Below are 13417 nucleotides of genomic sequence, written 5' to 3'. Positions count from 1 at the left end.
TAAAGATGCACAGTGCTCTATAAATCCAGAGGACCTCAGGACCTAGGGCTCATTCCCACTGCTGTTGACTTCTCTCCAGCTCTATAGGTTTTGTATCTCTTTCAGGGGCTTTGGACAAGGTGCCAAAACCAAAAGCAATGGTTTAATAATATTGGTGGCTATCACTACAGCACTTATATGTGCACTGATCACTGTCAAATGAAGAGACACATTTGCCTTTCAAGCCCAAGACCCTTCTAAAGAAGTATTAAAATGAAAACACTCTCTGTTCTTTTTTTCTTTCTTCACTTATCGTGAACTCTTGTTTCACACACAGACATTCACATACCTCACTATATTTTAGTCATAATTTTGACCAAGGGTCGTTAGTTATACACATTTCTATGTCACTTGGCTATATGTACTAAGGCAATCTTTTTGCTAATAAACATTATCAACTTTCTGTCTATTTTTTGTGTGTTTTGCACAGGGGAAAACCCCCATTTTATATATATATATATACACACACACACACACTATATTAATTTCTTTTTTTCCTGAATCCCATCTATATTGACAGAAGTCTTGGCTTTTCCCAAATACAGGCATTTTTTAATCCCCATTCTTTTCACGGTCTCATTTTTTGTTTTGTTTTGTTTTTTACCACACTTTCACAATTTCCTCAAATTTTACTTTTAAGCTGAATTCCATGGTGATTTTTTGGAAACACAAACAGCCATTCCAGCACTGCTCACCTGATTTCTGTCTCTGGCATTTGCGTAGCGGAATCGCTGGATGTAATAGAAGACCAACCATGCCAACGAGATGATCATCAGCACAATGAAGGAGATGGAAACGAAAACCACAGAGGTCCGGCTGACATACTTCTGCAAGTTGCGTGTCCCAATGGTTATGTACATCATCACAGTAATGTTCCTCTCCAGGAGGCTCACTATCTCTTTTCCTTTGGGTTCAGGAATCATTATTGCTACAACATCTTCTAGACCTATCAGACAGGAGAGAGAGAAAAGAAACCTTAAGTAAAACAAGGGATCACCATGTAAGAAAATGACACGAGGATGTAGCAAGGCCCAAAAAAAAAAAAAAAAAAAAAAAGGCAAAACAGTCACAAAAAAGCTCCCCTTTCTCCTGCTGGTTTTCACCAAGAGGTAAGTCAGATGGATCTGGTGAAGGTTTCAACTGGAACCAGTTACACAGCATGTTTCTATAAACTAACCTTGGTGAGATACATAAAATGTGTTTCAGGGGTTGACATAAACACAGATTTCCAGTGCTACTGAGGTTTATCTAGACGATATTGCTGTAAGCACTGCAGAAAGGGAGACATCCTGCAGCCAGCATCCTTCCATTCAACACTCCATATACATTTATCATAGCCCATTTTGCAGGGTCACAAGTCTGTCAGAGAAGCCCCTCCAAACTCCGCATTCAGATCAGAAATACTTTCAATCACAGACCCCCACATGGTTTCATAGCCCGAAGGGGCCAAAGCATCACTGCCCTCGCCTGGGGCTGGCAACAAGAGAAGTCTGAAGGGACAAGAGCAGCTTGACATGTTCCCAGGTGTCCTGGTTTTGGCTGGGATATCAGCTGCTGCCCCGTGCTGCCAGACGCTCCCCACAGCGCGAGCCCACGCAGACGTTTGGTAGCCCTTGCTGGGAGCTGGACTCACCAACTGATGCAAGGTTAAAGTCAAGAGCGCTGTTTTGTTCCACAAAAAATGCTACTGCAGCCCAGATCAGCCCCCAACAGTTTGCAGCATGGCCCCACAAGGACGCGAGTCAGAACAGCTGAGGCGGCAAAGGGGTGTCCACTAGTGGGGTGGGCAGGGACTTCCTACAGTCCTGTCGATCTTTCTGAAGCCATGAGCCTGTGAAATGGGCCCTCCACCGATCTATCAAGCCTCCACTCTGCACCAACTTTCCTTCCTGTACAGTGCTGTTTCATTTTACTTGCATCACATGCTGCTGAAACTATTTTCCTTTCATAATTTTATGTCCCCTATGTACGTGACAAATACAGGCTGAAATTATCTGGGGTTGGGCAGCTTGTTAAATGCCTTTTCTGGGTTTATAAATAAACTATCACTGCTTTACAGTTTAATATTAGGGATATTTGTTCTTCCACTTCACAAAACACATATGTAGACAATTTTTACACCTAAGCTATGTTTTGCAATAGTCAAATCCTGAATTGCACTAAGCGGCTAAGGACAAACAGGATGTATTATAATGTAGAAACGTGCTAGAAAGAACAGCATATGAAATGATCACAAACTGGCATTTAGAAAGAAAGGTACAAACTGGGGGTGTCTGAAGTCAGAGAGAGGATGCTGGGGTGGGGTTTCAGAATTTCAGCTGAAATCCCAGGAAATCAGCCAGCATGTCATTAACCCCACGGCTACCTGTATTTTGACTGTGGCAGGAGGCCAAAGTGCTGCCTGCTTCAGGACATTTGTGGAAGCGGGAAGGGATCGCTCGGCCGCGAACGGAGACGTGAGAGGGTGACTTGCGTTTCCAACAGCATCCCCCTCCAAGCCGATATCCAACCCGAGCTTCACCGGTGCAGCACTGTGCCCTGGTCCTCATGGTCCAGCTCAGACACTTCTCCACCAAAAACCCCTGGGAAGTGTAAACCAGGTTTTCAAAGGTATTTAGACACTAAAGACCAGGAGGTGTCTAGCAGGATTTTGGATATACTAAAGCAGACAGGTGGGTGGCATTCAATGTAAAACGCTAACCGTGGTGGAAACTTTATCAAATGCTGCTGGGTGCCTGGATCAATTGGAGGTACTGAAATAGCTGTGACAGACTGTTGCTACTCACACACAAAATCTGCTGCAAAGCTGGGAACTGAACCCTCCTCTCTCAAGTCTTGGAGTAGAAGTGCAAACTGCACCACTCTTCCTCTCATGAGGCCTTCCATCATAACGCTTTCCTGATTACGAACCAGCCAGTCACCGAGTAGGGGGAAATCAATAGTTTGGCTGAGTCAAGAGTTTCAGATATCCATGATAGGAAACAACCTTTCTGCTGATACTCTTCCATAAAGTGTTAATCATTTTCAGCTATTTCCCTTTATTTGTCTAGTAAGAGCCCACCTTCAGCAGCCAAGATATATCTGCGTTTGCAACTCTTCTGATACCTGTTTATTACAAAAGGCTAATGCAAACATTACCCTAACAGCCTAGGGAGAATTTGCCAAGTCTCAAAGTGGCTGAGAAGGGCACTGGTGCCATGCCAGTAATTTTCCTGCAGTCAATAAGACAAATTGTCTGGAGCAGTGCTTAGCTGTCCACATGCCTTCCTTTGTTCTCTTCCCTTTCTTTAAAGAAAATAAAAATTTTAAAAACACTACAAGAAAACCAAAGCAACCACCTCACACATAGCTGAACAGAACGCATAGTGAAAAATCCCACAGCCAAAAATACTGAAATTAATTTCATCAACTCCTCTCAAAAGCCACAATTCTGACCCACTCACTTGTCCAGTATGGACCTCTAACATCATCTTCAGTACAATCTAGGATGCTGCATGAATGATGTTACCTGAAAGCCTATAAAAATGGGATATACAGACAAAAACATTTTCAGTAGAAAATACAGGTGTATCTTAACTGGTTAATTACCTTGAATCTTAAATGTCTTTAAAAACTTTAACATGTTTAATTATGTTTAATTCAACTGAATATCACTTAGTATGTTTCTAGAGAACTGCAAATAATAGGCACAGGCCAGATATGACATGTTGCAAATAATCACATTCAATTGTTCAGTTATGAAACTAATATTTTGTAATAATAAAACAAGTGCCCCACAGTAACGTCCTATCTTTCTTTAATAGTAAAGTAATGAAAAGGAGGGAGAAAAAATTTGTGGTCTCCTGCATAAGAAATATCAGAAATAGCATGGCCAGCAGGACTAGAGCAGTGATCGTGCCCCTGTACTTGGCACTGGTGAGGCCGCACCTCGAATCCTGTGTTCAGTTTTGGGCCCCTCACTCCAAGAGAGACATTGAGGTGCTGGAGCGTGTCCAGAGAAGGGCAACGAAGCTGGTGAAGGGTCTGGAGCACAAGTCTGATGGGGAGCGGCTGAAGGAACTGGGGTTGTTCAGCCTGGAGAAAAGGAGGCTGAGGGGAGACCTTATTGCTCTCTACAACTACCTGAAAGGAGGTTGTAGAGAGGTGGGGACCAGTGTCTTCTCCCAAGTAACTAGCAATAGGACGAGAGGAAGTGGCCTCAAGTTGCGTCAGGAGAGGTTTAGATTGGATATTAGGAAAAATTTCTTTACTGAAAGGGTGGTCAAGCATTGGAACAGGCTGCCCAGGGAAGTGGTTGAGTCGCCATCCCTGGAGGTATTTAAAAGACGTTTGGATGAGGTGCTTGGGGACATGGCTTAGTGGTGGACTCGGTAATGCTAGGCTAATGCTTGCACTTGATGATCTTAAAGGTCTTTTCCAACTGAAACGATTCTATGATAAATTTAATCTCGTTCCTGTTTTTCATCACCTGCCCTTTCTGATTAAGCTACAGTGCAGCTTTCTGGCTTCAATTCACGATGGAAATGTAACTGGTTTTGAATAGGAGTGCAGCCACATGCCTCCCTCCTCTGTTCTCTCCTCCTTCCACCTCCCTGCCAGGATGGCCTATTGCCACCTTGGGCCTAGGGCCTTTTAAGATACTTTAAAAAACACAAGATACTAAGTAAATTGCCATGGATATATGCTATGTAAAACTGTGTTTAGAAATGCAAAGTAGAAGACACAGCTATTGCAAGAGGAAAGCAGCTGCTTTTATTTATTCAAACCCTTAATATATTCAAATTTCAGGCTATCTGGTTATTTTCTTGGAAAACATTACCATTTGTAATGAAGCATTCTTGGAAAAAAATAACCAAATCAGTGACAAATAATAATAAAATGTTTAAAAAAAAGCCCTGATTGAGTTTATGATAATTTCTCCAAGGCACTATAGTGAATGCTATTTGATCAATCAAGTCATTAAGCTAAGTTTTTAATCTCAAATATGCTCAATATTGGGAAGAAAATAAAAAAAGAAAAAGTAATTTATTTCCCTTTCCTCCCTTATACAACAAAATGTTTGTATTATCTCAGTTTCAGTATCTAATGACATACAAGAAGCTCTGACATACATGAAAACTACACACATTAAAGAAGGGAAATAATGTAATGAGACATCAATGTTAGAGATGCATTTCTACACCCAAGTACACATTTGTTCAACAGACTTCAAAAGAGAGAAAGTATCTGGTCATAGGTATTGATGGTTCTCTGGCGAGTTAAATGCTAATGATGCCTTTCATTAAACACACCCACAATGGTAACTGCATTTTGTGGCACTCTTATTACCTAACACATTTCTTTTCTTTTTCTGGCCAAGATTAATGCAGAGTTTGACATGAATTTTTAAGTAGCTGTCAGGATGAATCAGAGATTCATAAATCAAAGGTATTCAGGCTGCAGTGAATGGATTTTTTTCCTTCTTTTTTGGCTTAGGAAACATTTAACATACCCGTGCTCTCTCCTTATGAGCCAATAACAAAACAAATAAGGTAGAACTTAGAGGCATTTGGGATGACTTAAGTCACTTTAACTTGCTGAAGTGTATTTGCCTAATCAAATACTTCTGGGTGGAGAAAACATGCTGCCGGTCTTCAGGCTGCTATTCTGCTTCTGGGCTCTGACATCCCTTGGCATTACGCAGGAGGGCCATCAGCAGGGTTATCGGTGGGCGTTGGACAGGCCCGGGCATTGCTGGCTCCAGAGGGGCCATGCTGGCGTGCTGTGGACAGGCTCAGCTTGTTTCCCAGTCACTGGGCCAAACGTGTAGCCCTGTGGCTAATCCATCGATGGCACAACAGCCGCACCAAGCTGTGGCTACTTCGTTCACTTACAAAGAGTTGCTCTGGAACTAATAGGCATTGATATAGTGAATCCCCCAAGCACTGTACCTTCCTGTGTGGGTCATCCTGGGCTCTTCCTCACCCCAGCCTGCAGGAGAAGGAGCCCCATCTCCTAACGAACTGCTAACAGCAGGAGGAACCGCGGAGCGAGGGGAGATGGAGAGCGAGTCTGCAGCAGGCGCCAGCCGCCCTCTGACACCTACACGTGGCGGTGGACGGCAGAGCTGCGAAGCAGCGACCAAGTCAGAGAGTGTTTTCAACAGCAAAATGCACGCTTCGGAAGAGGACCTGGAAGACCCTCTCCAAACCCTCCTCCTCCATGCAGTACTTGGCTATGGAAATACATTTCATCTGGGATGCTTTTATGCAAAATTGCAAACTTTTTCAAGTGTAGCCATCTATTCACTGGTGACAGGGGAAAAGAAAGACTTCAGTTCTGTAACAGTGGCTTTTGTAGAAGAAATGAACAGATTTTACGGCCAGAAGATGCACATAAATTCTCCAACCTGGCCACAGGCTGTGCTGACAAACCTGTGATATTTCTGGATTCTGCTCTGGGAGCTTCAGGGGTGATACTGAAAACGGTCCTCTGTTCTCCTAATCAGCAGTCAGGCCCAGCAGTGGTGGGCTGCTGCTTTAATGCTTTGTCAATTTTTGATGGAGGCTCTAAAAAGTAGTATGTTTCCGACACATCTTAGAAGAGACGATTTAATTCTTCATGCTTGGCAACTGCCAGAAGTCAGTTAGAGAAATAATTAATTGAATTATTTGAATAGAATTCCAATTTGGGAGGCATACAGAGTCTTCTCCAAGATATCCTATCAAGATCTAAATAAGGATTTCTCTTATGTTGTACATCAAAATCAAGTACTAAAGTATTTCTTTTTACAGACTTTGTAACTGAAAACTCAAACACTATTTTAGAGTTCAGAAATTGCCCTGATAAGACAGACAGTGTTCAGTCCTGCTCAGAGCCCAGGAATAGAAACCTCGCAGGAGGGTGCAAGAGCCTAAGCAACTCTTCCTTTACTTCTTGAAGAAATAATTTCACTTTTAGGAATCTGTTTCGCTAACTACCAACTATTGGAAAAAAGCCAAACAAACATAGATCTAAACAATTCGACAGCCTGCCTGTGCCCAGCTCTGGAGCACCCTCCCTGGGCTGAGCCTGTGGTCTGTGCGTCCTGCCAGCCCCGGCAGCGTGAGCCAATTCGGCGGCGGTGCTTCCTGCGAGCTCAGCAGCGCTCGCTCCGCACGAGGACTTACTGCGCTGCCAGCCGTGCCAGGGCTTTCCTGCCGTAGCTCCCGCTGCTGCCTGCGTCTGCGTGAATGGATTTTACGGTACTATCTGGATGATGGGTAACATTTTAAAGCAAATTTGGAGCAAAGCACAGACATTATTTTTTAAAGGCTACTATATTTTTTTTTTCTCCAGAACAGCAGCTCAGCTGAGAAATTAGTACTGAAGAGAACGAAAAGGAACCCATGGTCATGGTGCTGTAGTTGTGATTGTCCAAGCTATAACCAAGAATGGTCTGTTGGGCTATTAGAAGATACTACTTTTTGCTACAGACCTTGTTCTCTTTAAAAATACTATTGCTTCATAATCATGTTTGGTTCCTTTACAATGAAATTACATGGGAAATGGTATATAGGTTAATCAGATGGCATTTCAATTGAATTTTAATGCCATGTAAATTGTTCTAATATTTTCATAATTGCAACAAGGGTTCCAAATCTTTAAGACCATCCAATGAGAGTTCAATCTCACTTCTTCTGTTCTGTATGGTGCAATTATAAATTGATCTGTTTTTCTCCTTTAAAAATAAACATAGGCTTAAATTACATCTTTGTGAACTCAAAAATTACTTTTGGAAACCAAAGCAATATTTTAGAAAAGCTGATTTCTGAGCTTCATCCATTTCAGAGAAGCAGCAGCGTAACACTGTTTAAACAACGTCCTAGACTCTTACGTAGGCCAACCAGTAAGAAATCAAATTCAGTAAACGGACTGCTCCCTGCAGGAACTCCCCTTTATGGGGCATTCATGACATTGGTCTCAAATTGAAGTATCAGTAAATGAGACTATAGAAAAAACTGGCAAAGAGAAGAGCAATATATAGTAAGTAATACATAGTCAATACATCATATATCATAGGTGAAATGACTACAAATCATAATCTATAATCTCTTGCATAAACTGTCTCAATGCCAGAGGACTAGAAAGGACACCAGTTTCTAATGAGGTTTCATAACAGATATGGGCAACTACAGATCAGGTTGTCCAAAGTTATTCAGTGAGGTTCCTCACCAAAAACTCTAAAGCAAAAAAGGTGGCTCTGAATAAAATAGGAAGAGCCTCACATGAGAAAATAAGGGGTTAAAACCCAGGATCTTGGTGTTCCAAAACATCAGAGAGCCACCAAGTACAAAAGATACCCAGCAACCACGAACTGCTGGAGGCTGGGAGAGCGATTCCGGGGAGGCAGGACTAAACGTTCAGCCCGCGCTTATGCTCTTCCCCAAGCAGCTGCTGTTTGCCATTATGAGAAACACAATGCTGGGACAGATGGACCTTTGGTCTCAAACCGTAGACTTGCTTTTACGTTAACTGGGAACTGGAAGTTGTATCTCCCCTGGAGAGAAGAAAGATTAAGTCAGGATTAAGACAGCGAAACAACAGGGCCAAAGTCAGAGGTCTGATTATGCCAGAAAGTCCCTCTCTGCCGGAGTGGGGAAACCATACCTGTTTCTGCGACCGGTGATGAACAAGAAAGGACTGGGGCTGAGACAGTGGGTGCCTCTTGCTTCTCAAAGTCCCACTTAGGGCTTGACCCAAGGCAGAAGGGTGTGTTTCCGATGTGGCGGCAGGAGGGTGGGTTGGCGGCTCAGAGCTGTGCACCACATGTGAGCGTTCAGCTGCCACCACGGGGGTGCGAACGCAGGCGCAAAGCAGAGGAAAGCAGTGCAAGATGGGAGACGCACCTGCTGGCCCGGAGAGACGGACTGCATCACCCGCTACGCTGAGCATCACACCTGGGTCCTGCAGATGGGCCCGTCCACCTCTTCTCTCAGTGCCCATCCCAGAAGGGTATCACTGTCACCAAGGGCAAGGGATCGGTGAGGTTTTGGGAAGGGTTTCACCCTACAGTGAGGGGAGGCTGCAGAGCGGGATGCAGAAGCCTTTGCCCACCCCACCTGTGGGGCCCGCAGGTGCTGCCTGCCCCTAGGTGCCCCCCACGCAGCAGCCCCGCTCCTCCCTCGCGCCCTGCCGGGTGGAGGAGGAGAGCTGCCAGCCAGCCAAGGAGAGCAGGAGCGTGACCGTTCTCTGTCCCCGCTGCTAAAACTGAGACGCACCAGGCAGGCAGAGCCAACCCCCTTCTAGGGTGCCCAGCCTGAGAGGAAAAAGAATGCAGAGGAAGGCCAGAAGCGAAGACAGCATAGCAGCACGTAGCCCCATTTTTGTGGATATCAAGATACTGAAGTTATCAGAACATGAGTTTTCACCATATAATCTTTTTTCTTTTTTACTCTAGAGCCCTTGCTTTGCAATGACGTAGGTGCTTTCATCTCCCCCCGCCCACATTTCCAATTTGTTTTCCTTCTCTGTTTAAAAGCAGAGATATATTTCCTTCAACTTATCCTCTCCCTCATTTCCCGCTTCTCCTTGGCACTGTTAGCACTCGCCTTGGTCCTTTGCCCATCTTCCAAAACATTTAACTGTAAATCAAGTTTCCTTAAAAGGCAAATGCAGCAACCATGGAGAGAGGAGCGACACCTTTTCCCTACAGCACTTTTCCCATTTGTAAAAGAAGGAAACTCTTGCACAATTTTTTTTTTCTTATACAACCTTATTGTCACAAAACGCTTTTCATTGCAGAAGCACAAATATCTAGTACGATAATTAAGTGACCTGCAAAGAAAAAAGACGTACTGATGTTAATGACTGGCTACAGTATTTAAGTAATAGATACAAAAGTTTTCTATTCCGTCCTGAAGTGAACAACAATAACCTCCAGCAGAGCTGCTCTCGGTTCATTTCTTTCAATGCTAAAACCAGGAGAGGCAAGATGCTTCTGGCTGTGATCTTTCCTTTGAAAAGCAGTCTCAGCCACTGTTTATTACTGTTTAGGGACAAAGAAATTTCTGTTCATGTTTTTGTAATCAATGTTGATCTTGCCAAGGCTGTAAGAGCTCAGAGTATATTGTCTTCCTCTGATTTTATGCAGAAACTGCAGCAAAGGAAAAAGAAGTAAAAAGCTACAAAACTCACAAAATCAAATTCAGCATGATAGCTGCATTTTTCCTGGGCTTGGTTCCCACAGTGTCAGCTCATCAGCCCGCTGAACTAACCCATGCTAATGAACCAACGTGGTGTTACTTATTCACACTTAATTACAGAAAATGGGCGGTTCTCCGAGAGGTTTCCTCAGACCCTAACCCAAGGCACCAATTTTCAAGACTGTTATCATAATCAGAATAGTACTTCATTATAACTGCTAATCACTTGTACTGAAGACCTCTCTAGAAATCTCCCTTGGTTTCTAAACATTATATACTGTTAATGGCATACGCCAGTTGTTGTAAGTTCTCTGTTTGGGAACTTGCACTGCAATGCTGTATGATTTTTTCATGTACAAGGTGGCCAGACAGACTCCTTTATGCAGGTGTTACAGCTAGGATATGCTCCAACTCATAGCAAAATATGCCACGGGAATAATTTATTAGTAAAACACAACCTTTACAGAGTTGTGGCAAAACACACCCACTGTCTAAAGCAGAAGCTGCTTTGCTTTCTTCGGTGGAATTGTGCCAAAAGAAAATAGTCTTAAATAGCATCTTACGTAGTCAGGGTAGAGCACAATGCAAACACAAGCTAGCTACTGTACCTGGCACTCTTAGAACAGGTATAAATATACTTTAATTTACAAATGGGGAAACTAGAGCAAGTGTGTTGAACAACGCGATAAAGGTTCATGAAAGATAAGGGCAGAGCATCTAAATCCCAGCCTCATCCCCGACAGGCAAGCAGCACCGATGCTCCTCCAAGAAGGCAGGATGAATAAGCAGAACGGCTGGAGCTGCTCATGTCTTCCTTGGAAACAGGGTTCAGCAAGCCCTGCCTGTCCAAGGTGCCCTTCCCTCTGCTAGCAGGGCAATTCAGCAAGAGCTGGTAGATGCTGGCGTCGTCCACTCCCTGCCTGGGGACACACACGCCGAGTTTGTCACTGTACCCCTGCTTTAAACCCTCCTCCCTTCAAACTATGGATCCCTCCCCAGGTAAGCCCATATTTGGGTGAATCAGGATGCTTGCACAGAATATGGCATAAAAACAGTCGGCTGATCGTACTCGAATGGTTTAGGAAGGCAGTACCCCTCGCTGTTTGCAACTGCTCCCACAACACACCGCACGGGGAAGTGCCGGCGGCCAGGAGAGGCTTGAGTTGGTGAACCCTGGCAAGAACCACAGCTTCCTGCTGCAAACACCAGGCCAGCTACCTCTAGCACAGCTAACTGCAGCAGGGACCTGCAATTCCTCCTTCCAAACTTTAACCCCATACCTTGACAATACATGAACACGTTTGGTAGAAATGCAACTTAGAGGCGCGCAAAGATGCGTGGAATACTCAAAGATAAAACGAGGGAAACAAATTAATGACACTGGAAGTAAGTGGAGCTGCTGTTTGCATAATTAAATAATCTGTATGGAATTATGTCCTACTAATAGAGTTATATGTTGTTTGTGTTTTGCAAACTTCATGAACAAAGAATATTGAAAACACACAGAAAATTAGGAAGTAAGCATGAGACTATACACAGAAAAAATGTAGCCATTATTATGCTGATTAATTACAGCTTTTAATCTAAATTTAGAGGCAGAATCAGTGATTTTTTTGATGTAGTGACAAATCCTGCCCATTTAGTCATAACGTCAGAGAAAGAGTTAAAAAAATTAGTGCCACATGCAAAATAAACAACATTTGACCCTGGAGAGTAAAGTATCATTAGGAACTTTCTAAGCCATTAAAAAGGGAAAAAAAAGAGAGGGAGAGAAAAACACGTATGCAAAAATCTCATTTCAACTGAAATGCCTGTGTTCTAAGATGATGTTTCAAACAGTTTTAACACAGCTGAAAATACCTCTTAAACCCATGAGGCTTCATCTACAACTCTGGCTGAAAACTGTTCATTAAAGGAAATAGATGGGGACCAGATGAGGGTTTCTTAATCACTGGTTCTCATCACCAGTCCCCATGACTGGGAGCACCTCAGCTCCCAGCGCAAGTCTGAGCGGCTTCAAAGGCACTGCAGCAACCGCAGCTGGTGAGGGTCCCCCAGGGCACCGCAGAGCCCCCGCCGCCGTGCTGCTCTGACCCTTCATTTCTCCTGCACCCTCCCCACCTCCCCCAGCACCTCCTAGATGCAGTAGGTCACCCCACCAGTTCGCAGAGCTTCCACTGAAAGTCTTCTACCTCGGCACCCAAATTATTACGCAGGGACAGCTTGAGGCTGCCTTAACTTCCCTGCAAGCCCTTCTCCCCCCCCTTTTCATGCTGACCCAACGACTGGGCACTACGGGCTGCAGGCTGGAGGAAAGGGGATGTGGCGACACTGTCTGCTGCTCAGAGAGGGACAACTCTGCACGTCCTCCTCCTGCACCATCAAACCTGCTAGTCAGAGCAGCCTTACAGGGCACCCGTTTTTCTCCAGAGATGATGAACCTTCACATAAGCGGCCCTCAGACACCCTTGCCTACAAATCCAACACAGAAAATCCCCAAACCAAGAGATTAAGACAACTCTGGTTGAAGCCACATACTACAACCGTGGTGGTTCCGCGTGGGCCGGAGCAGTTTGCTATTTAAAAAGCACAGATGACTGAAAGAGTAAAGAGCTAGAAAACAGCACAGCACATTTGGTGTGGTTTTAAGCAACACTGCTGCTGGGCACGTTCCAGTTCAAGTGACCCCGAATTAGCTGGGCAAGAAACAGGTTTGGAGCAGCAATTCGGGAACTTTGTAAAATTACTTCAGGGGATTTCCTCTTTCCTCACTCAGATAAACTTCCCCCGAGGTGCAAAAACACTAACTGCTTTTAGCACTCTGTGGAGGGGGATGGGATTAAAAATAAATGATAAGAACAATGAATTAAAATGGAGCAAAAGAAAGACAATGGTGAAAATGAATGGTAAAAACAGAACAACAGGACAAATAAGCCAAATCTCAGGCAGAGGGCCAGGAACACATCAGCAGAATGAAACAAGCCAAATCTGAGGCAGAGTATCATCAACGAATTGCCAAACCCTCCAAAATTGCTGAACATCCCTCAGTGCCACTAGGTTTTTGTGGGAGTTTTGCGGACCTCTACAATATATGCCCTTAGTCATCTCTTTTCCAAGTTGAATGATCCCCGTCTTACTCAGCTGCTCCTCATATGGAAGCCTTTCCATACCTTTGAACATACTTTTCCATATAGGGAATGGATAGGTTTGATTAA

General features: G+C 44.0%; 1 protein-coding gene across 4 annotated transcripts in view; it reads right to left on the bottom strand.

The window, feature by feature from the left end:
- RNF150 (ring finger protein 150) overlaps nucleotides 1-13417 on the bottom strand; it is a 149426-nt gene that overhangs the window by 74215 nt on the left and 61794 nt on the right. For all 4 annotated transcript variants that reach the window (XR_012042599.1, XM_072862097.1, XM_072862096.1 and 1 more), the window contains exon 2: nucleotides 735-985. Coding sequence is in view for 3 of the 4 variants with exons in the window: in XM_072862097.1 (XP_072718198.1) it covers nucleotides 735-985 (251 nt within the window). In the remaining variant the exon portion in view is untranslated. The remainder of the gene's footprint in view (nucleotides 1-734; nucleotides 986-13417) is intronic.

This window comes from Ciconia boyciana, chromosome 5 (genome assembly GCF_034638445.1).
Source record: "Ciconia boyciana chromosome 5, ASM3463844v1, whole genome shotgun sequence".
Taxonomy (NCBI): domain Eukaryota; kingdom Metazoa; phylum Chordata; class Aves; order Ciconiiformes; family Ciconiidae; genus Ciconia; species Ciconia boyciana.
This window is presented reverse-complemented; position numbering and strand designations above follow the sequence as displayed.